Raw genomic sequence first — 25,498 nt, forward strand, 5'->3', positions numbered from 1 at the left:
ATTCTCAGTCCCCTTCTTTACTCCTTGCACATCCACAACTGTGCAGCCTTGTACAAATCTAACTCAATTTACAAATTCGCAGACGACACTACCATTGTGGTAATGTCAAGTAATTAGTGTCACCATTATCAAATAATGATGAGGCAGAGTACATGAAGGAGATTGAGATCTTGGTGTCGAGCCAATAACCTTTCTCTCAATGTCAGCAAGACAAAGAGTATGGTGATCGACTTCAGGAAGCGAAGCGATACACACACCCCAGTTTACATTGATGACATTCAGGGGTAAATATCACCAACAACTTCTCCTGAACCACTCCTGAAGTAGAAGCAACACCAACGCCTCTACTTCCTCAGAAGGCTTAGGAAGTTCAGCATGTCCCAACAACCTTCAACTTCTACAGATGTGCTGTAGAAAGCATTTTATCAGGATGCATCACAGCTTGGTTTGGGAACAGCTCCATCCAAGACCGCAAGAATTTGCAGCGATTGTGGACACTGCTGAGACCATCACACAAACCAACCTCCCTTCCATTGTCTCCATTTACAAGTTCACACAAATTCACAAGTTATTGGAGTAGAATTAGGCCATTTGGCTCATCGAGTCTAATCTGCCATACTATCATGGCTGATCTCTGCTTCCTAATCCCATTTTCCCGCCTTCTCCCCATAACCCATGACACCCGTTCTAATCAAGAATTTGTCTATCTCTGCCTTAAAAAAAATCCACTGACTTGGCAATGACTTCCACAGATTAATTTCCCTCTGACTAAAGAAGCTCCTCCTCATCTCCTTTCTAAAAGAGCGTCCTTTAATTCTGAGGCATGACTCTCCCACCAGTGAAAACATCCTTTCCACATCCACTCTATCTATGCCTTTCATTCTTCTGTAAGTTTCAATGAGGTCCTCCCTCAACCTTCTAAATTCCAGTGAGTAGAGAGAGGCCCAGTGCTGTCAAATGCTCTTGTGCTAACCCACTCATTCCTGGAATCATTCTTGTAAACCTCCTCTGGACCCTCTCCAGAGCCAACAGATCCTTCCATAGATATGGAGCCCAAATTTGCTCACAGTACTCCAATTGCGGCCTGCCCAGCGCCTTTTGGAGCCTCACCTCTTGCTGCTCGGCAAGGCCAGCAGCATAATCAAGGATGAGTCGCACCCTGGCCACTCCCTCTTCTCCTCTCTCCCATTGGGCAAAAGGTACAGAAGTGTAAAAACGCACACCTCCAGATTTGGGGACAGTTTCTTCCCAACTGTTATCAGGCAACTGAACCATCCTACTGCTACTAGAGGGCAGTCTTGAACTACTTACTACCTCATTGGTGACCGAGTATCTTTGATTTGACTTTACTGACTTTATCTTGCACTAAATGCTTTTCCCATGTCATGTAATCTGTACACTGTGAATGGATCGATTGTAATCATGCATTGTATTTCCTCTGATTAGTTAGCAAGCAACAAAAGCTTTTCACTATACCTTGGTAAACATGACAAATACTCTGAACTGAACGGAACTAAATCATGAATAATGATATATCCACCAGTCCTTTGATATGACTGTTCTCACCCATAGTCACAATGAAGCCTATAATTTTTATGCTTGTCTTCGCGAGTTTTGGTATTTTTTATTTCTGTCGCTTTAGAAGATGAAATTGCTTTGTCTTTTATGTCTTTTTGATCTAACTCATGACATGTTTACAGCTGGGGGTGGGGTATAGGGGGTTGGTGACATAATCACAGGTATTGGTATTTAGACCTTAGAAATATTTTATCCTTTAAAATATTGTTACCTGGCAATGTCAGTCTTTGTACCATTTTTTGTTCTAAAATTTGCATTATTTTGGGAATTTGCTCCTAGCTTCTGCAAAAGTCACTTTTTCCCAATACAGTTCAGTATTTTGTTTCAAAGGACATCAGCAGAACACTTGCAGTTTTAGGTGAATGCCTGTGCATTCTGCACCTATTCCATTGGATGCTTTTTTGTCCATCGGTGTTGCGTGTTTCAACTTTCTGATAATCAATATTTTACTTTCTGCTGGAATAGTCATACACTAATTGTCTAAAACTTCTCATCAACACAGCCAGACTGTGTCCATCATCAAGAAGACAAACGTTTGATATCTCCTTTAGTTACCCTGTTGAATGTAGTCCCATTGGTCAAAGCTATTCAGGACAAACTCACGTAATTGGAATCCCACCAACCATCCTAAGTTTGAACATTCTCCACTGCCATGTCTGCAATGTATACCATACAAAATGCAATGCATCTGCTCACTATATCCACTTCTCCAGTACTTCCCACATCTGTAATTTCTACTGTCTTGAAAGATCAGGATGGCATGACATGAGAACACACAATCTACAAATTCCCCTCCCAGGTTGCGCAATATTCAGGCTTAAACGTTGTTATTCCTCCATTAGTTCTAAATCTTTGAACATCCAAGCCTGTTGCCCCATGCCAGCATCTCCACCAGTTGCACTGCAGTTGTTGTAGGTAGCTTCCTTCACTTCTTAATTTCTCCATTTTCTTGTGAGTATTGTTTAATAATCTGAATCAGTTATCCCGTAAACTCTTAACCTAGTCACTCTTGCTCATTTCTCATAATGTGAAAATTAATCTCTCTGGGAGTATGATACCAACATTAAATTGCCAGCAGCAATAATTTGCCCATTTAATTAAAATCAGAAATGATGATCATTGTCCAGATGCTCCTTCTGCATACAGATAAAATCATCCCAAATATTGCAATGTAAATTGTCGTCTTTTTAGGATTAATTCAGCCTTCGATAAGAAAGCAGTTATTGACCATATGAATAATTATTTTGCCTTCAACTAGATTTAACTTCATGATTCAACTATTTAAAATTTAATGATTGAAAGCAGTTCTGACAGTTTATTTCTAAATGGTTGTAACACATATCTATGTTCCGGCTTTTCGATTTACAGTACTCCTTTGATCGCCAGTTTCTCTATTGCAAAATTCATTTGCACGCATTGAATTTATTAAAATGCTTTGATAAATTACATCAACTTTCATGAAGACAAGCAATTTTCATTATTGATCTATTCCCAGATTTTCTCAACCATTTCTGCAATATGTTGACTTAAATATTGAAATATGACTGTTTATGCTTGAACTAGCAGCCCTGGAAATGAATTCCTCAGCATCATAATAATGTAAAGAACATTTACTTTATGTCTTGCATTTAATTTTATTAAGTGCTTCCTTCATAGGCTTCACATGATTTCATATAAATGGCTGCATTCTTTCCACCCCCATCAATTAGTAGATTTTGTAATGGTTATCAATTAAACTTTGCCCCAGGACTAGCAGGTTTTAATTAGCATTAAGCTGCAGGTCAAGTCAGTTTAGCTATTTCCATTTTCTTTATCTTTTCGCTGGTCTTTATATTCATTTTCCTCTTCTTCCCTGCAACCAACCTTCGCAAATGGTTAAATAAGCCACATCTATTTTGGAATCCTCTTTTACAACACGGTGGCGCAGTGGTAGAGTTGCTGCCTTATAGCGCTTGCAGCGCCAGAGACCCGGGTGCTGTCTGTAGTTTGTACATTCTCCCCGTGACCGCATGGGTTTTTTCCAAGATCTTCGGTTTCCTCCCACACTCAAAGACGTTCAGGTTTGTGGGTTAATTGACTTGGTATAAGTGTAAATGGTCCCTAGTGTAGGATAGTATTAATGTGCGGGGATCGCTGGTTGGTGCGGACTCAGTGGGCCGAAGGGCCTGTTTCCGCGCTGTATCTCTAAACAAAGCAGTTCGTATTTTGTAAACAACTATATTTTTAAACTCCAATAATTCTCATGTGAAAGCGGGATTTCTGATTTTGATGTGCCAGTCTTATCGAATACCCAGCATTTCCTTCAACTATTAAAGTTGCAGGAATTTGAAATTTATTGAGCTTTTGGAATGAGGTTTGGGAAGGAAGATAGCACATTTATTTTAAAACAAAACATAAAGAACTGGAGGAACTAAGCAGGTCAGGCAGAGTAACTGTGGTGGGAATAAGCAGTCGATGTAACGGGTTGGGATCCTTCTTCAGACCCAACCTGAAATATTGCCTATCTATTCCTTCCACATATGATGCCTGTCCTGCTGAGTTCCTCCAGCACTTTGTACATTGCTCAAGATTCCAGCATCTGCAGTCTCTTGTGTCCATTTTTAAAGGTTGTTTTAACTTGCCTTGTATAGCGGGCATGAATTTCTAGCAATTAAGAAGGTAGACACAAAATGCTGGAGTAACTCTACGGGACAGGCATCATCTCTGGAGAGAAGGAATGGGTGACAATTTGGGTTGAGACCCTTCCCCAGTCTGTTTACTTTGCGTCATTAGTATTTCTCATGACAAAACATTTTGATTTGTGAAAGACTGGAGTCTCCATTCTTTCTTTACAGTGGTGTGTGATTCTTTTCAAGATTTTGATTAAATGACAATCATTTGGTGTGAAATATTAAATGAAAAGCTAGGTAGCAACAAACAAAGTTTTTTTTGTTTGAATATGTATATAATATACATAGATTTATTAAGTGAAGTTCAAATGAGTTCTTAACAAAAAACAAGCAACCAACATAGCAATGTATGAATTTAGAGTAAAACACCCGAACTGGAATTGGTTAAACCAGCTATGGTGATGTACTTTTATATGATGTAAGATTTGGCATTAGAATTCAACATTGCATAAATTTGCCCGCTCCATTTATTGAAAACCATCTTTTACAAAAAATTATTGTAGTGAGGAGGATGTCTGCTTTCTGTTTAAAATTCACTGTAGGGCTACCAAATATTGAAGATCTGAGGCATATTTCAACCTTGTCTAAATCTGAAAACTCACTTTTATGACTAGATCTGGTTATTTTTCGCTATCTGATCTTGAGGTACAAGCAAACGTAAGAACTCGCTTGAGCCTCTGAGGTGGAGGGCTCCATGCCCAGGAGAGTGGCACACGTGTATTACAATTTAGGAGTTTGTGCTTTCTCAGAAGAAAAAAAAGGAATAAATTGATCTCTTTTTACTCTTTTAAGAGCATTCCTTACCCTTTGACAATTTAAATATTTTGCATGCCTCTATAGGATGTATATACGGCAGAGTAACATGTGGGAAAATATTTTTGTAGTGTATAATGCATGATTCAAGCAAGTGAGCACCTGATGTAAACGTTAACGCAAAATATTTTTGTGATGCAGGTATTTTGTTCTGAACTGTGAGCTGGGCGTACTGCAATACTTTGTAAACGAGCAGTGTAAAGGTCAGAAGCCTCGAGGAGTTCTACATTTGTCTGGTGCAGTGATCTCTCCCAGTGACGAAGTTTCTCACATGTTTATAGTTCAAGCTGCCAGTGGTGAACTGTATAAACTCAGAGGTACTGAAAAATAATTATATTCTTAAGAAAATACTGTATAGGTTTCAATCTGAAATGGTTTGAAAGAATTTTAAAAGTAGCATGCATAATGTAGAAGTTATATAATTTGTTTTTATATGAATTATGAATCTATTTGAAGATTACTTTATGGTGATTAGTTAGGCCTACTTCATTTTATGAACTTGTTTGTATGTAAACTTGCCAATTGATTAGATGGCTTCAGTTTTTTTTGCAGATAGTTCAAATTAACAGAATAATAATAGCAATCCATAACTGAATGATCTCTAAAGCAGCTAGATATCTGGCATGGAAATACAAGGAAAGGCCGATACTGAAATCTTGAGCAAAACACAAAGTTCTGGAATAACTCAGTGGGTCAGGTAACATCGGTGGAGGAAATGGACAGTCAAAATTTCAGGTTGGGACTTTCGATATGTTCCAACTCGGAACATCACCTGTCGATTTCCTCCATAGATGCTGTCTGACCCACCAAGTTCCTTCAGCGCTTTATTTTTTTACTAGAGACCAGGAATGGTGATTCATGGAAAGAAGAAAAATTCATCACCTTTTAAGAGGGAAATGTACCCATGCAGTAGCAAGAAAACGTGTGAGGAAGGTTACGAATGTTGCAAATAAAAAGTTCTCGTGCTTGGAGCTCATAAAAAGCTGGCAGGCATTGTGTTCCTTTAAGTTAGTTATGACCAATGGTGAGGACATTTTTGAGTTGATGGGATAAATATTTAGTATGATTTGAATAGGATTTTTCTGAAACCCACATACAACAAACCTTAAAAGATGAAATAGATTTAAAGTAAGGTGTGAAATGTATTGCACCATGCTGTCATTGCATATACTTGCATATACTGTTATTTCCCCCACCCCCCCCCCCCCCCACACCATCAGCTATTTTGGGGGTCCAATGACACCATGTTTCAACCTGGAAGTTTTTATTTTAATACAATGTTTTTTTTCCAACTTTGTTATTAATTTGCCTGTTCTTTAACTTAAAGGAGACTTTTCTCCTTTTACTCTAGCACTTTCTCTCTTTTGTCACAAATTGTCTCCCTGGTTTCCAGTTTATATAATGGACAGATTTTGATGTAAAAATATGTTTGACTATGATAGGAACTGTTATTAATATACAAGTCCCATAAAAGGCAGTGAAGAAGAGGGAATGTGTCAACTGTCACATTTCTGACTGATTTTCTTTGTGAATTAGCATTCAGAACACAAGAAACTGCTCCACCTACATGTTAATTGAGTATTAAGGCCATTAAAATGGTAATTAACAGAATAAAACGATATGATTATTAATAATTACCATCATCCTCTTACCTCAAGTGAAAGCCATGTTCATTAAGTCTCAAGCTACAGGGTCTGATTTGTTTAGGATATATAATGAAAACAAATGTCATAATTTTGAGTACCGTAACAAAAATGTTGATTTGTCACCTAATGTTATTTTTGGACAAACAATTGAAATCCATAATTTGTTAAAATGTATTATATTTAGAGGTTTGATTACCTCATGACCATCATCCTTTTTAAAAACAATAGAGCAGCTGCAAATACCGAAGCAAAATTAGTTCTGTGAGGATAAACTTAGAATTGATGTTTATGGTTGAACTTGTTTAAAACAAGGTGTTTTGGCATTGTAGTACAATTGGGGGATTGAATTTGGGTTGTCCCTGGACTTTATGAATAAACTTGTTGACCTGATGTGTGAGGCCTCTTTTTAAAAAGAAAATCGGGTAAGAAATACGTGATGCTGTGGCAAAGATGGAAAATCGATAGACAGGAAAGCAGATCAAAGCAAATAGGTATAATTTGGCTCCAGGTGAATTGGAAGTGGCATGCAGTAGAAGCATGTAGTGAAGCAGATTTGTTCTCCATATCTAGATGCTTTGACAAACATGCATTGAATTGCTTGATACAAAGTATATGGTGGGCAAACATTGCAAACTGCAAAGATTCATGGGATGAGCTTGGGGAGTAACATAAAGCAACCAGCAGAATTAATACAGATATGACATTTATAATCTCAAGCAAAAGGATTCTATTTTTCTCTTTAAAAGGCTGTATGAAGTTTATATACCTCACCATAGCGCCACAATTTTAGCGCCACCTTAATCACCACTTTCCTGGCGACTGTTTCTAACATGTTTTATTTAAATTGGTCATATATTTTTTAAGTTAGAGACATTTTTAAGTTTAAAACTTTCATTTCAAAATTTTCAGTGCAACATTTTGGTGGGATAACCAAAATAAGAGGAATTAGCAGGTTTAGCATCTTTTTCTGTTAATAAACATCTCTATGCCCAGATTTTTTAAAAGTCCAGTCTGTCAATGAAGATAAGAGAGGAAATCAAATAAGACTTAGTTTTATAATAAAAATTAAATAGTTACAAGACTAGCTTTGTAAACATTCTAAACATTGTACAATTACTGTAAAAGGAAGAAATTAATAGTTACATTTAGTTGCAGGTACATTTTGGGACTTTGGATTTTGATTAGTGGTGCCAAAAATGGCAGCGCCCACATGTGTAATATATGCAAAAAGAATTTCACTGTGCAGTTGCATATGTGACAAATATACTGTTGAACTAAATTATTATCTGTTCTGAAACATGCCATAAATTCTCATGTAAAAGCCATGGGTTCATCAAAGATGGTGTGGATTTGTTATGGAATGGCTCTTTCTGATTAATCTGGTTGAATTTTTTGAGGTGGTAGAGTGGATGAGAACAGTAAGTTATAGTCTATATGGATTTCAGTAAGACTTTTGTGAAGATGACAGACTGATTTTCAAAAATTAATGAAAACAAATGGAACTTAAGAAAAAGGAACAAATAGCCAAGCTAGCCCACTTGAAGGAAATAAAGGGTGGCCATTTTTCTGCCACAGCAAGCTGATATTAGTTAAAGCACACAAAATTGCTCTGCCCAACTCCTCTCTAGATGTAGACATCTTTCCTCGTTATAATAAAATGATAATAATAATAATATATTCCTTTATTTGTCCCACACTGGGAAAATTTACAGTGTTACAGCAGCGAAGTGGATAGCAAGAGAGCAAGAGATCATTCATTATAAATAGAAGATACATAAATTGTCATCAGTTTTCCGTGTGTTCTTAGCTGTTATTGTTGACTCGTCTGCTGGGAGCAGTGCTGGTTGTGCAGTCTCACAGCAGCGGGAAGGAATGACCTCCTATATCTCTCCTTCACGCATTTGGGGTGAAGAAGTCTGTCACTGAAGGAGCTACTCAGTGCAGTGACAGTGTCCTGCATGGGGTGGGAGTCGTTGTCCAGCAGCGATGTTAGGTTTGCCATCATCCTCCTCTCTCCCACCACCATCGAGGGGGCAACCCAGGACAGAGCCGGCCTTCCTGACCAGCTTGTTGAGTTCTTCCCTTCCGCCGCTGAGATGCTGTTGCTGTTGCTGTTGCTCCAGCAGACCACTCCATAGAAAATGGCCGACGCAACCACCGTGTTGTAGAAGGTCCTGCACTCCAAAGGACCTGAGTCTCCTTAGCAGATAAAGTCTGCTCTGACCCTTTCTGTATAGCGCATCGGTGTTTTCAGTTCAGTCCAGTTTATTGTTGAGGTAGACACCCGGGTACTAATAAGAATCCACCCTCACGATGTCCATTCCCTGGATGTTCACCGGTGTCGGGGGGACCTGGCTGCGCCTGTGGAAATCTACCACCATCTCCCTGGTTTTCCCCCGCGTTGATCCGGAGGCAGTTCCGCTGGCACCAGTCCACAAACTCCTTGATCAGTTCCCTGTATGCCCTGTCCTCGTTGCCCGTGATGAGGCTAACGATGCCAGAATCGTCGGAGAACTTCTGTAGATAGGAGTCTGCAGAGCTGTGCCTGAAGTCCGCAGTGTACAGGGTGAACAAGAATGGAGCTAGCACTGTTCCCTGCGGAATCCCAGTGCTGCAGCCCACCCTGTTGGAGACCAGGTCATTTGTCCTCGCATACTGTGGTCGGTTGGTGAGGTAGTCCAGAATCCAGGATGTGAGGTGGTGATCCACCCCTGTGTGCTCCAGCTTGTCCCCCAGAAGCCCCGGGTGGATGGGTTGAATGCACTGGAGAAATCAAAGAACATGATTCTCACAGTGCTATCCGGCTTCTCCAGGTGTGAGAGAGCTCTGTTCCGTAGGTAGATGATGGCGTCCTCCACCCCGATGCGAGTCTGGTAGGCGAACTGCAGCGGATCCATTGATGGTCTCACCAGGGGGCGGAAATGGGCGAGGACCAGACGCTCCAGTGTCTTCATCAGGTGTGATGCTGTTGAGTTCCTTCGGCTGCTGCGTCTTTGGTACCGGTATCACGCAGGATGTTTTCCACAGCTGTGGAACTCTCCCCAGTTTCAGGCTCAGATTGAAGACATGCTCCACTATTCCGCACAGCTGATCTGCATAGGACTTGAGGAGCCTCGAGCTGATGCTGTCCGGACCAGCCACCTTCCTCGCATTGATCTTCCTGAGCGCATTTCTCACCTGGTCTGTGGAGAACGACAGATTGGAGTACAAGGGCAGATGATACTAAGCTGGGGGGTAGTGTGAATTGTGAGGAAGATGCAATAAGGCTGCAGGGTGACTTGGACAGGTTGTGTGAGTGGGCGGATACATGGCAGATGCAGTTTAATGTAGATAAGTGTGAGGTTATTCACTTTGGAAGTAAGAATAGAAAGGCAGATTATTATCTGAATGGTGTCGAGTTAGGAAGAGGGGATGTTCAACGAGATCTGGGTGTCCTAGTGCATCAGTCACTGAAAGGAAGCATGCAGGTACAGCAGGCAGTGAAGAAAGCCAATGGAATGTTGGCCTTCATAACAAGAGGAGTTGAGTATAGGAGCAAAGAGGTCCTTCTACAGTTGTACTGGGCCCTGGTGAGACCGCACCTGGAGTACTGTGTGCAGTTTTGGTCTCCAAATTTGAGGAAGGATATTCTTGCTATTGAGGGCGTGCAGCGTAGGTTCACTAGGTTAATTCCCGGAATGGCGGGACTGTCGTATGTTGAAAGGCTGGAGCAATTAGGCTTGTATACACTGGAATTTAGAAGGATGAGGGGGGATCTTATTGAAACATATAAGATAATTAGGGGATTGGACACATTAGAGGCAGGAAACATGTTCCCAATGTTGGGGGAGTCCAGAACAAGAGGCCACAGTTTAAGAATAAGGGGTAGGCCATTTAGAACGGAGACGAGGAAGAACTTTTTCAGTCAGAGAGTGGTGAAGGTGTGGAATTCTCTGCCTCAGAAGGCAGTGGAGGCCAGTTCGTTGGATGCTTTCAAGAGAGAGCTGGATAGAGCTCTTAAGGATAGCGGAATGAGGGGGTATGGGGAGAAGGCAGGAACGGGGTACTGATTGAGAGTGATCAGCCATGATCGCATTGAATGGCGGTGCTGGCTCGAAGGGCTGAATGGCCTACTCCTGCACCTATTCTCTATTGTCTATTGTGCCCAAGAGTGTGAGAGGAGGAGGGGGTGTGGGGGGGGGGGGATGGTGTGGGGGGTGGGGTTGTGGCAGGAGAAGCAGAAGCAGAGGGTGGTGACTGTGACCCAACTGCTGTGGGAGGGGAGGTGGGGCAGTGTACTGGATGTGCAGACAAAGGGGGCTGCAGCAGAGGTGACTGGACCGGGGGGGGTGACCGTTGACCGATCGAACCTGTTGAAGAAAAGGTTCAGATCGTTCACCCACTTCTGGTCCCCCAAGGCCCGGGAGTCTGGTTCCTTGTACCCAGAGATAGTTTTGAGGCCTCTCCAGACTCCACTGATGTTGTTTGTCTGCAGCTGGTCCTCCATCTTCTTCCTGTAGCTGTTCTTCCCCTCTCTGAACTTCCTCCTCAGCTCCTTTTGCACAGCCTTCAGCTCCTCCTTATTTCACGACTTAAAGGATCTCCTTAAGGAGGAAAAGAGGGCCTTTATGTCAGGGTTGACCCAGGGTTTGTTGTTGGAGAAACACCGTACAGTCCTGGTGGGTACAGTGTTCTCCACACAGAAGTTAACATCTGCAACACCACCATTTTTTGTATTAGCTCCAAATTTATTAATCAGACCTTCTACTGTTAGTTGCAACATCAAATATGCTAGCACTGATCCTTGTGGTACACCACTGGTCACATACGAGTAATCAGAAGAACATAGTTTTGAATGGTTAGATAGAAAACTTTATCGCATTTAAAATGTAGCTGATGTGCAGTTGGAAAGTTGCAATCTTCAAGGCCACAAACCTAATGCTGGAAGGTGGCATTAGACATCTTGAGCTCTTTTCTACTAATATGATCATTATGATCAAAATGACCTCTTCTAAATTTTCTATAATTCCATGAATTCGTGAAGACGGACTTGTGTAAAGTGTTCCATGTTATTATTAATTATACACAGTTTTTGCAGCATGTTCTTGAAGACATTTTTAAAACCATCTTTTGATTTAGAAAGAGTAGGCCAGGAGGAGGCGTTTCAGCCCTTCTAGCCAGCGCGGCTCATGGCTGATCATCTAAAATCAGTACCCGTTCCTGCTTTCCCCCCATATCCCTTGATTCCTTTAGCCCAAAGAGCTAAAGGAATTTATGGACTACCCAAATTTGGCATTCAGTGATTAATCTTTGCTCATTAATTGAGATCGAATTAAACTGAGGCAAAGATGCAACACGCAATGCCTAGTGATGCTTCATGAGTGATGCTTCATGAGCTTCAGTAGAAATAGATTATGAAGTACTTTAAGAAGATTAGTCTGCAGATTTTATAAAAACATCTGGGCTGTCTGTGAAAAGATTTGACTTGAATGTGCAATGAATGGCAAACTAAATCTTATTGTGATAAATACATAACAAATTGAAAAGTATGCGATTTAAACAATTGGTAAATATAAATATACATTTATTAACTAAATTTAAAAATTGACTTGATAGGATGGTATATTCCTTAGTTAACATAACCAGATACAACAATATGTAGTCCATACAGTGCCCTGCATAATGTTTGGGACAAAGGCCCATCATTTATTTATTTGCCTCTGTACTCCACAATTTGAGATTTGTAATAGAAAAAAAATCACGTGGTTAAAGTGCACATTGTCAGATTTTAATAAAGGACATTTTTTACATTTTGGTTTCACCATGTAGAAATTACAGCATTGTTCATACATAGTCCCCTCATTTCATTGCACCAGAATGTTTGGGACACAGCAATGTCATGTCAATGAAAGTAGTCATGTTTAGTATTTTGTTGCATATCCTTTGCATGCAATGGCTGCTTGAAGTCTGCGATTCATGGACATCACCAGTTGCTGGGTGTCCTCTCTGGTGATGCTCTGCCAGGCCTGTATGGCAGCCATCTTTAGCTTATGCTTGTTTTGGGGGCTTGTCCCCTTCAGTTTTCTCTTCAGCATATAAAAGGCATGCTCAATTGGGTTCAGATCGGGTGATTGACTTGGCCACTCAAGAATTGACCTTTTTTTAACTTTATAAATCTCCTTTGTTGCTTTAGCAGTATGTTTGGGATCATTGTCTTGCTGTAGAATGAACCGCCGGCGAATGAGTTTTGAGGCATTTGTTTGATCTTGAGCAGATAGGATGTGTCTATACACTTCAGAATTCATTATGTTACTACCATCAGCAGTTGTATCATCAACGAAGATAAGTGAGTCAGTACCTACAGCAGCCATACATGCCCAGGCCACAACATCCCCACCACCATGTTTCACAGATGAGGTGTTTATTCAAAACATGCTGGAGTAACTCAGCAGGTCAGGCAACATCTCAGGAGAGAAGGAATGGGTGACGTTTCGGGTCGAGACCCTTCTTCAGACTGATGTATTCCTCACAGATGAGGTGGTATGCTTTGGATCTTGGGCAGTTCCTTCGCTCCTCGATACTTTGCTCTTGCCATCACTCTAATATAAGTTAATCTCTGTCTCATCTGTCCACAAGACCTTTTTCCAGAACTGTGGTTGCTCTTTTAAGTACTTTTTGGCAAACTGTAACCTGTCCTATTTTTGCGGCTATCCAGTGGTTTGCATGTTGTAGTGTAACCTCTGTATTTCTGTTCATGAGGTCTTCTGCAGATAATGGTCATTGACAAATCCACACCTCACTCCGGAAGAGTGTTTCTGATCTGGCGGACAGGCGTTTCGGGATTTTTCTTATAGAGAGAATTCTTCTGTCATCAGCTGTGGAGGTCTTCCTTGGCCTGCCAGTCCCTTTGCGATTAGTAAGCTCAACAGTGCTCTCTTTCTTCTTAACGATGTTCCAAACAGTTAATTTTGGTAAGCCTAAGGTTTGGCTGATGTCTCTAACAGTTTTATTCTTGTTTCTCAGTCTCATAATGGCTTCTTTGACTTTCATTGGCACAACTTTGGTTCACATGTTGATAAACAGCAATAAAATAGTGTGGGGGGGGGGGGGGGGGGGAAGGGAGAGACAAATGTGATAGACAAGGATGGAGTTAAAGGGAAAGAGAGTATAGGAAAAGTTAAGAAAGACCCCAGAATTAACGGGATAGAAAGCTCATGAGGGGATAGGAGAGTATGGCCAAGTGAAATAGGAATCGATGTAAAAGATGAGGTGAGTAATGAATTAAAAGTATTGTATGTGAATGCGCGAAGTATAAGAAGTAAAATGGATGAGCTTGAGGCTCGGTTAGAAATTGGTAGATATGACATTTTGGAGATTACAGAGACATGGCTGCAGGAGGAACTGGGAACAGAATATTCAGGGATATATGTCCTATAGAAAGGACAGGCAGGTGGGCAGAGGAGGTGGGGTAGCTCTGTTGGTGAGGGATGAAAGTCAGTCCCTTGCGAGGGGTGACATAGGAACTGATGATATAGAGTCGTTGTGGATAGAATTGAGGAATAGAATGGGTAAGAAAACACTAATGGGAGTTATCTGCAGGCCCCCAAACAGTGGCCTAAGGAGTTAAAATTGGCATGTAACAAAGGTAATGCCACTGTGATTATGGGAGATTTCAATGGACTGGGAAAATCAGGTTGGTTCTGGACCCCAAGAAAGGGAGTTTGTAGAGTGCCTCCGAGATGGATTCTTAGAGCAGCTTGTACTGGAGCCTACCAGAGAGAAGGCATTTCTCGATTTAGTTTTGTCCAATGAAACAGATTTAATAAGGGAACTCAAGGTAAAGGAACCGCTAGGATGTAATGACCATAATATGATTAGTTTTAATCTGCAATTTGAGATGGAGAAGGTTAAATCAGAAGTGTCAGTGTTGCAGTTGAACAAAGGGGACTATGAAGGCATGAGAGAGGAGCTGGCCGAGGTCGACTGGAAAAGAATCCTAGCAGGAATGACGGTGGAACAGCAATGGCAGGAATTTCTGGATATAATCCAGAAGATGTAGGATCATTTCATTCCAAAGAGGAAGAAAGATTCCAAGGGGAGCAAGAGGCAACCGTGGCTGACAAGGGAAGTTATGGATGGAATAAAACTAAAAGAAAAGACGTATAACATAGCAAAGAGTGGCGGGAAGCCAGAGGATTGGGAAACTTTCAAAGGACAGCAGAAGGTAACAAAAAGGGCAATATGGGCTGAAAAGATAAAGTATGCTGGCCAATAATATAAAGAAGGATAGTAAAGGCTTCTTTAGGTATGTTAAGAGAAAAAGATTAGTAAAGACAAATGTGGGTCCCTTGAAGGCAGAAACAGATGAAATTATTATGGATACAAGGAAATGGCAGAAGAGTTGAGCAGGTACTTCGGTTCTGTCTTCACTAAGGAAGACACAAACAATCTCCCAGATGTACTTGAGGATGGAGGATCTAGGGAGACAGAGGAACTGAAAGAAGTTTGCATTAGGCAGGAATAGTATTGGGTAGACTGATGGGACTGAAGGCTGATAAATCCCCATGACCTGATGATCTGCATCACAGGGTACTCAAGGGGGTGGCTCTAGAAATCGTGGATGCATTGGTGATCATGTTCAAAAGTTCTGTAGATTCAGTATCAGTTCCTGTGGATTGGAGGGTAGCTAATGTTATCCCACTTTTCAAGAAAGGAGTGAGAGAGAAAACAGGGAATTATGGACCAGTTAGCCCGACATCAGCAGGAATTTATGAAGGGGAAATCCTGCTTAACTAATCTTCTGGGATTTTTTTGAGGATGTGACAAGTAAAATGGATGAAGGAGAGCCAGTGGATTGAGTGTATCTGGACTTTCAGAAAGCCTTTCATAAGATCCCACACAGGAGATTGGTGGGCAAAATTAGAGCACATGGTATTGGGGGTAGGGTATTGACATGGATAGAGAATTGGTTGGCAGACAGGATGCAAAGAGTAGGAAGAAACGGGTCCTTTTCAGAAAGGCAGGCAGTGGTGAGTGGAGTACCCAAGGCTCAGTGCTGGGGCCGCAACTATTTACAATATGTATTGATGATTTGGATGATAGAATTAGAAGTAACACTAGCAAGTTTGCAGATGACACAAAGCTGGCTGGGTGAGAAGAGGATGTTAGGAGGTTTCAGGGTGACTTGGACAGGTTGAGTGTGTGGGCAGATGCAGTAAAAACAAGGAGGCAGATTATTATCTCAATGGTGTCAGATTAGGTAAAGGGGAAGTGCAACGAGACCTGGGTGTCCTTGTACACTAGTCACTGAAAGTAAACATGCAGGTACAGCAGGCAGTGAAGAAAGCTAAGAGCATGTTGGCCTTCATAACGAGAGGATTTGAGTAAAGAGGTCCTTCTGCAGTTTTATAGGGCCCTGGCAGACAACATCTGGAGTATTGTGTGCATTTTTGGTCTCCTAATTTGAGGAAGGACATTCTTGCTATTGAGGCAGTGCAGCGTAGGTTCACGAGGTTAATCCCCGAGATGGCGGGACTGGTCATAGGAGGAAAGGTTTGACAGACTGGGCTTGTATTCACTGGGGTTAGAAGGATGAGAGGGGATCTTATAGAGACGTATAAAATTATGAAAGAACTGGACAAGCTAGATACAGGAAAAATGTTCCCAATGTTGGGGGAGTCTGGAACCAGGGGCCAAAGTCCAAAAATAATGGGGAGGCCATTTAAAACTGAGGTGTGACGAAACTTTTTCACCCAGAGAGTTGTGAATTTGTGGAATTCTCTGCCACAGAAGGCAGTGGAGGCCAATTCACTGGATGAATTTAAAAGAGAGTTAGATAGAGCTCTAGAGGCTAGTGGAATCAAGGGATATGGGGAGAAGGCAGGCACAGGTTACTGATTGTGGATGATCATCCATGATCACAATGAATGGTGGTGCTGGCTCAAACGGCCAAATGGCCTCCTCCTGCACCTATTTTCTATGTTTCTAAAAGTTTCCAAAGGTGATGGAAAGAATGGAGAAAAGACTAGGTGCGGAGAGCTTTCTTCTACCTGCATTAAGGAGGCATTTAAACACACCTGAGCATTTACAAACACCTGTGAAGCCTTGTGTGCCAACCATTATGGTGCCTTGAAATGGGGGGACTATGTATAAACACAGCTGTAATTTCTACATGGTGAAACCAAAATGTATAAAAATACCCTTTAATAAAAGCTGACACTGTGTACTTTAACCACGTGTGATTTAAAAAAAAAATTCAAATCTCAAATTGTGGAGTAGAGAGACAAATAGAAAATTCTGGATCTTTGTCCCAAACATTATGGAGGGTACTATATATAGCTGCAAGTCATGTTTGGTACAAATAATGGATTACATGGCAGTAATCATAGTCATACATGCTAAACAGGCCTTTCGGCTCAACTTGCCCACACCAACCAACAATGTCCCTTCTATACTAGTCCCACCTGCCTGTGTTTGGCCCATATCCTACTTTTGGCATTTACCCTATCTATTCCTCCCATGATCTTATACACCTCTGTAAGATCACCCCTTATCCTCCTGCGCTCCAAGGAATAAAATCCTAGCCTGCTCAACCTCTCCCTTTTTTGCTCAGGCCCTTGGATCCTAGCACCGTCTTCGCTGCGCCCATTCCAGCTTATAATCAAAGGACTATTTTGATGATGTAGATCAATTCCAAGCAAGCGAGTCAGTTAAATCCTAGAAAGATGAGCTCTACATAAATGCTTTAAGTACGGTGGTATTTGCCATTTCTGGTTTTGCAAGTCTTTCGTAGGTGCGCTGAACCATTGCGATACTATTATGGTCCTGTACTATTAGCTTTGACCATCAATTTACAAGATATACTTGCTTTAGAAAGAGTATATTAAGTGCAAGAATACTGATTCCATATATGAAAAAAGGATGCATTAATTATGAAGGAGAAAGTGAGATTTAATATAATGAGAATAGTACCGATGTGAAATTAACATATGCTTGGAGTTGTAAGGGATATGATTAAATCTATTGAACATTGATTTCTTCTGTTTTTCATATTTTTATATTTGAAATCTGGATCTGCCCAATTGTAGAAAGATACTGTTTTTGATTATATTTGTTTGAAGGTAGACACAAAATGCTGGAGTAACTCAGCGGGACAGGCAGTATCTCTGGAGAGATGGAATGGGCGATGTTTTGGGTCAAGACCCTGCTTCAGACTGATATTTGTTTGCATTGTTTAATCACAGTTGGTTTACTTGTTTAACAAATATTTAATAAATATACTGACTGAATTATACTATTTTGCTTTCATTCTGCCATTCTATAAAATTGTGCTTTAAAAAAAAAAAAACAAACGTCATTTTTTTTAATTATGTCTACTTTCTGCACTGCAGCAGGGGATTCCAAAGAGAGATTCTACTGGGTGAACCAGCTTCAGGCTTCTGCTAAGCACCACACAGACAGTAATGCCAAGGTAAAGGGTTACTGTATAAGTACCACAATGCTATACCTCGCCCTGACATTGTGAACGAAAGTGCACAATATTAATATTTAAACCTACATTATTTCTGTTTAGATGAATTATTAATGGAACAGTTGTAAAGTGGTTACATTACTGGACTAGTAATCCAAAGGTCTGAATAGATGAGCGTCCACCACAGCAGCTAGGAACTTTAAATTCAGTTGATTAAATGAATCTATATAAGCTGTTATTACTAATACCAGAGGTTGAGGAAGGTAGGAACCCACTACAATCTTCTGCGTAAGTTGGAATGGGCAATACATGCCTGACCAGTTATACCCACAATTTGGGGAATTAATAAAAAAATTCAAAAGGTTGACAATAATTGGAGTCATTTAATGGATATTTATGTAATCCGAAATTGAAGCCAGAATTATAGTCAGGAACTTAAACTTACTGAACTTCTTTCAGTACAGTTACTTATGTGATTGGTTTATAACTCTTAAAAGTAACATTTTAAGTCTATTTACCAGTGACTATGCTCTCTAGATTTACTAAATAATTTCTGTTTTCATTTTGTAGGTTTTCTGTTTCAATTTTTAGATCTGCAGTTTGGGTGTAGCACTTGTTTTTAAATATAAATATGTGTTGGAGGCAGATACGATACTGGCATTTAAGAGACTTTTCGACAGGCACATGGGCATATAGGGCTTGGAGGGATATGGAACATGTGGAGAAATAAAAGTTAATCTTTTATCTCCTTAGTAACAATGGCTCCTCTAACTTATGACCCTTGACTCTCTTGAATTTCAGGCACGTTGCTTGTGTTTTCCGCTGTGAATACTGTTGCAAAAAACTTTTTAAATTCACCTGACATTTCTTTATTTCCCATTGCTACTTTCCTAGCGTCATTTTCCAGCGGTCCAAAGACCACTCTTGTCTCTGTCTTACATTTTTATATATATCTGAAGAAACTTTTGTTTTTATTTTGTTTTTGTATTATTGGCTGGCTTACCTTCATATTTCATATTTTCTCCCTGTATTGCCTTTTTAGTTACTGTGGTGTATTTACCATTTGAGTTTTTGTGTTTTGGCAGCTGAGCCTTGCCGTAGTTCCGGGTATAAAGCATTGTGGGATACCTGTATTAGCTCTCTGGTGGTGTTGAAGTAAAGCGGCCATATGTTGTATGCTAACCCGTCTCACTCGTCGATTCTTATCATAATACACCACAGTTAAAGTTGGCGACGAGGATAAAACAAGCAGAAAATGCCTATCATAGGTTCCATAGGGGAGTTCGCCCCGAAGACGGAGTCTTGGTCGGCGTATGTGGAACGTTTAGAGCAGTTTTTTGAGGCTAACGACATTGCAGAGGAGAAGCAAGTGGCTACTCTGTTAAGTGTGACGGGAGCATCTACATATGGTCTGTTAAGGAACCTGGTGCAGCCGCTGAAGCCAAAAAATAAGTCCTACGGTGACATTGTGAACATTTTAAAGACTCATTTTGAACCCAAGCCGTTGCTTATTGCGGAGAGATTCCGCTTTAACCGATGCAACCAGCGGGCGGACGAGTCTGTGACCAGTTACGTTGCGGAGCTGAAACAGTGTGCAGTTAACTGAGTTTGGAGCGACGTTGAACGAGACGCTTCGTGACCGTTTTGTCAGTGGGATTTGTAACGAGGCAAGCCAGCGCCGGCTGTTGTCGGAGTCCAACCTGACTTTTGCACGGGCATTTGAAGGCGCCCTCAGCATGGAGACTGCGGAGAGAGACACGCAGCAGCTGCGGGGACACGAGGCGCGTCCGAACCAAGTGCATAAAGTGGATGCGCACACGGCTAAGCAAACGGGGAGGAACTGCCACAGATGTAACGACAAAAATCACAGCCCACAGGTGTGTCGCTTTAAAGACGCAAAGTGTTACAACTGTGGTAAAACCGGGCATATTAAAAGAGCATGAAGAGGAAAAGTGGCGGCGGCACCGACACAGAGCAGATATAAACGACAGACTGATAAAAACACAAAGTATGTGGAGGCAGAAGAAATAGTGTTGCCCATGTTTTCATTAGTAAATGGCAAAAACTGTAAACAAGCATACAGGGCATGTTTTGTGGTTAATGGCAAAGAAGTCAAACTAGAAATTGACACCGGAGCTGCCGTGAGCATCATCTCAGAGGAGCTGTTTCAGACCACCTTTTTAAAGCAACCACTTGGGCTTGCTGAAGTCACACTGAAGACATACACAGGAGAGGTTATTCCTGTGTTGGGACAGTTTGAAGCCACTGTCAGCTATGAGAGTCAGAGTGAGCAGCTACCAATGATTGTGGTAAAGGGAGCAGGACCAGCTTTGTGTGGAAGGAACTGGTTAAAAAAGCTCACCTTAAACTGGAAAAAAATTAAACATGCCAGTGACAAGTCTCATCAGGAAGACATAAAGCATATTAAGGAAATGCCTCACCTGACATCAATACAGGATGTACTGGAGTTACACTCTGAAGTGTTTAAAGATAAACTTGGCACTCTGCGTGATGTCAAAGCAACAATTCTGGTGGAACCAGGGGCCCGCCCAAAGTTTTGCAAAAGCCGCCCACTGCCATTTGCCATGAAAGCACGGGTGGAGGCTGAATTGGACCGACTGGTAAAGGCCAACATAATTATTTCAGTCAAACATAGTGAATGGGCAGCACCCGTTGTTCCTGTTGAAAAAAAGGACCATACCATTCGTCTGTGTGGAGATTACAAACTCACTGTAAACCAAGCTGCCACCACAGAGACTTATCCCTTGCCACGGATAGAGGAGCTGATGGCAACCCTCAGTGGAGGAACAGTGTTTTCAAAGATCGACCTCACCTCAGCGTACCAGCAGGTACTTCTGGAGGATGAATCAAAAAAACTGTTGACCATTAACACACACCGAAGCTTATTTGTCTATAACAGACTGGCTTTTGGTGTGAGCGCAGCACCCTCCATCTTCCAAAGAATCATGGAGAACCTCATGAAAGATCTGGATGTAGTGGTGTATCTGGATGATCTCCTCATCACAGGAAAAACTGAACAAGAGCATCTGCAAAACCTGCATAAAGTGCTACAGAGACTGCAGGAGAGCGGACTGAGAGTCAGGGAGTCAAAGTGTGAGTTTGGAAAGAAACAAATCGAATACTTGGGTCATGTGTTAAACAGCCAGGGCATCCAGCCGTCACCGGAGAAAGTCAGAGCAATAAAGGATGCACCAGCCCCCACCTGTGTGAAAGAGCTAAGAGCTTTCTTGGGACTAGTGAATTATTATGGACGGTTCATGCCCAACCAAAACACCGTACTTGCTTCCCTGTACAGGTTGCTGAAAGACCAGGTGTCGTGGGAGTGGAAAAGTCGAGAGCAGAAAGCTTTTGACAAGTGCAAATCGCTGCTCACAAGTGACAAGATCCTGGTGCACTATGACCAAAAGCTTCCTCTCACTCTGGCCTGTGACTCCTCAGCGTATGGCATTGGAGTTGTCATACAACACAAAATGCCTACAGGGGAGGAGCGCCCCATCGCCTTCTCATCACGCGCATTATCCCCTGCTGAGAAGAAATATTCCTCAGATTGAGAAAGAGGGACTGGCGCTCATTTTTGGTGTAAAGAAGTTTCACCAGTACCTGTGGGGGAGGAAATTCAAACTTGTGACTGATCACAAACCCCTGCTAACACTGTTTGGAGAACACAAAAGCCTGCCCACCATGGCTGCAGCTCGAATCCAAAGATGGGCAATGATTCTCTCTGCCTATGATTATCACATTGTGTACTGTGCTTCAGAGAAACATGGTAATGCAGATGGCCTCAAGAGTTCCGCTGCCTGACACAAACGACGCAGGGACCACAGCCGTCACTGACAGCGTATACACACTGTTAACTGAACATCTTGAGCAGGCTCCACTGAACGCAGACCAAGTGGCACGTGCAACACGCACAGACAACGTGTTGTCAAAGGTGCTGAAATTTGTCATGGACGGCTGGCCTGCTGAAGTGGATGAGACTGAAAGCTTTCCACACGCGTAGATGTGAACTTTCAGTAGAGCGAGGATGTGTCCTGTGGGGCACCAGAGTGGTGATTCCTGAAAAATTGAGAAAAACTGTGTTAAAGGAGCTGCATTCTGGCCATCCAGGAATTGTGAAAATGAAAGCACTAACACGCAAGTACATATGGTGGCCTAAAGTTGATGCAGAGGTGGAGCAAGTTTGCAGAGCATGTGAGTCATTCAATTGGAGCAGAGGATGCCTCGTCAGGTGCCTTTGCATCCATGGGAATTTCCTGGCCAGAGCTGGAAAAGACTACATATAGACCTTGCTGGTCCATTTGTGGGACACACTTTCATGTTGGTGGTGGATGCTTACTCCAAGTGGTTGGAGGTATTTAAAATGTCTAGCATCACATCACAAGCCACTATCACACGACTGAGAAGACTGTTCGCAGCTTATGGATTGCCGGAGCACATTGTCACGGATAATGGAACGCAGTTCACGTCAGAGGAGTTTAAAAACTTCATGCAGCAGAATGGAATCCTTCATTCTACAAGTGCTCCTGGTCACCCTGCCTCGAATGGCCTGGCAGAACGGTACGTTCAGTCATTCAAGGGTGGAATGAAAAAGCTGACACACACTGCAATGGATGTGGAGGACAGGGTCTCCCTCTTTTTTGATGCAGTATCGCACCACACCAAACTGCACTACTGGTCAGTCACCCGCTGACCTGTTTCTGAACAGACACGTGCGCACCCGTCTGGATTTCATCCGTCCGGACACAGCAGCCGCTGTTCGTAAAAAACAGTACAAGCAGAAGTTCCACCATGACCTCCGTGCAGCAGACAGGTGTTTCTCAGTGGCTGACCCAGTGTATTTATACAATACGGCTGGGGGAGTTCGCAAATGGATTCCTGGAGTCATAGTGGATCAAACAGGACCGGTGTCTTACAAAGTACAAGGAGGAGACACCGACATCACCTACAGGAGACATGGAGATCAGCTGAGATTCAGAGTCATGGGAGATGGACTGGATCAGGACACTGAAAACTCAACCACTGACACTTCTGCACCGAGCCAACCCGCACAGCCGGAGGACATGTCATCATGCAGCGAGCCAGGGACTGTGGACAGTACATCTGCAGCTGCTGCGCCGCTGAGTCCACGCCGATCATCAAGGGTCAGGAAGCCTCCAGACCGCTATGTCCCTTAAGCTTCATTTTTAAAAAAAAAGGGAAATGTTCGGCATGAAGGACTGTTTAGTTGTTTAAGTTGTTTTCATTAATATGAACACACAGATGGACTGAGACATGTTAAAACTACAAGAGGGTCTCTAGTGATAACAAGTAACTTTGCATAGTAGTAACTTTGAGAATGGTTATTGTCAGTAATAAGGCACTTGCTAATTTCAGTTATTTATGATTACCTTCATTTTAAAAAGGGGGGTAATGTGGTGTATTTACCATTTGAGTTTTTGTGTTTTGGCAGCTGAGCCTTGCCGTAGTTCCGGGTATAAAGCATTGTGGGATACCTGTATTAGCTCTCTGGTGGTGTTGAAGTAAAGCGGCCACATGTTGTATGCTAACCCGTCTCACTCGTCGATTCTTATCATAATACACCACAGTTACCTTCTGTTTTTTTAAAGCTTTCCAATCCTCTAGTTTCCCACTAATCTTTGCAATATTATATAATTCTCTTTTACACAGTTGTAGACAGTGTACACTGTCTACGGTCACCTCATTCTCCCCATTGAATCTTTCTTCCTCTTTGGTTGAAAAGATCCTGCGTCTTTCGAATTACTCCCAGAAACTCCTGCCGTTGCTGCTTCTCTGTCATTCCGGCCAAGGTCCCTTTCCAGCCAACTTTAGCCAGCTCCTCCCTCATGCCTCTGTTTGTTACCTTTACTCAACAGTAATACTGACACACCTAATTTCATCTTCTCTCCCTCAAACTACGTTGAATTTTATCATATGATGGTCACTACCAATTAAGCTCCCTAATCAAATCCAGTTAGTTACACATTACCAAATCTAGAAATGCCTTTCCCCTAGTAGCCTCGGCCACAAACTGCTCTAAGAAGCCATCGCATAGGCACTCTACAATTTCCTTCTTGGGATCCAGTACCAACCTGATTTTCCTAGTCCACCTGCATATTGAAATCCCCTATGACCACTGTTACAATCGGCATACAAGAAAAGCAATGTACCACCTGATGTAATTTGTACCCTACATCCTGGCTACTGTTCTGAGGCCTGTATATAACTCCCATCAGTCCTGGACTACTGTCTACCTCATTGGAGCCTCTGGGAGTATCTTTGATCGGATTATACTGACTTTATCTTGTGTTACATGTTATTTGCGTTATTCCCTTTATCATGTATCTGTACACTATGAAAGGCTCGATTGTAATCATGTATTGTCTTTCTGCTTTCTGCATGTAACACAAACTTTTCACTGTATCTCGATACACTTGACAATAACTAAACTAAACATCAGGGTCTTTTTACCCTTGCAGTCTCTTAGCTCTACCACAAGGATTCTACATCTTCTGATTTTATGTCACTCCTTGTTGTGGACTGACTTTCATTCCGTTCCAGCACAGCTACCCCACCTCCTCTGTGAACCTGTTTGTCTTTTCGAGACCTTGGATATTCAGCTCCCAGCTCCAATCCTCTTTCGGCCATGTCTCCGTGATGCCCACAATGTCATACCCACCAATATCTAACTGTTCTATAAGCTCATCCACTTCGTACCATGCATTCAAATATGACACCTTTAGTTCACCTCTTCTCACATTGGTGCCCATTTTGCCTGACTAGACTCTTGTCCCTTCTTAAACTTTCTGTCCTATCACTTTTGGAGACTTCAGTAACCTCTCTTGCATTCTCCTTTCCCTTTTCTTGATCCATACATTTCCAATTTGTTGAACCCCCCCCATACTCTCACACTCTATTTAGTTTAATACCTTGTCTATGGCCCAGGTTATGCGGTTTGCCAGGACCCTAGTCCCAGCAGGGTTCGTGGAGTCCGTCCCATCGGAATGGCTCCCTCCTTCAATGCTGATGCCAATGTCCCACAAATTCAAACCCGTTCCCACTATCCGCTATCCACCCATCATAATTTTATCTCATTCCATTAGCTCTTCTCTCGGCCGTCTTTAAAGAGGAAACGGTCACAGCCACTAATTAGAAACACGGGTACAGGAAAAAATGACTAGTCCTTTGTCAAGGGAGCCGTTCTCATAAATCTTTACTGGATTCGCTCTGATGCCATTACATCCTCCTAAAGAGGCAACCAGAATAAATGCAATGTATCAAGTAAGGGTGGACGTATTTTATATAGGTTTCAGCATAACCTTCCT

At 42.0% G+C, this 25,498-nt stretch overlaps 1 protein-coding gene across 1 annotated transcript in view; it reads left to right on the top strand.

Moving 5' to 3' along the window:
• Positions 1–25,498, top strand: part of LOC144602245 (oxysterol-binding protein-related protein 10-like) — a 122,160-nt gene that overhangs the window by 17,372 nt on the left and 79,290 nt on the right. The window contains exons 2-3 of the mRNA XM_078415106.1: positions 5,202–5,377; positions 18,076–18,155. Of these exons, the coding sequence (XP_078271232.1) occupies positions 5,202–5,377; positions 18,076–18,155 (256 nt within the window). The remainder of the gene's footprint in view (positions 1–5,201; positions 5,378–18,075; positions 18,156–25,498) is intronic.

This window comes from Rhinoraja longicauda, chromosome 2 (assembly GCF_053455715.1).
Source record: "Rhinoraja longicauda isolate Sanriku21f chromosome 2, sRhiLon1.1, whole genome shotgun sequence".
In the NCBI taxonomy this organism is placed as follows: domain Eukaryota; kingdom Metazoa; phylum Chordata; class Chondrichthyes; order Rajiformes; family Arhynchobatidae; genus Rhinoraja; species Rhinoraja longicauda.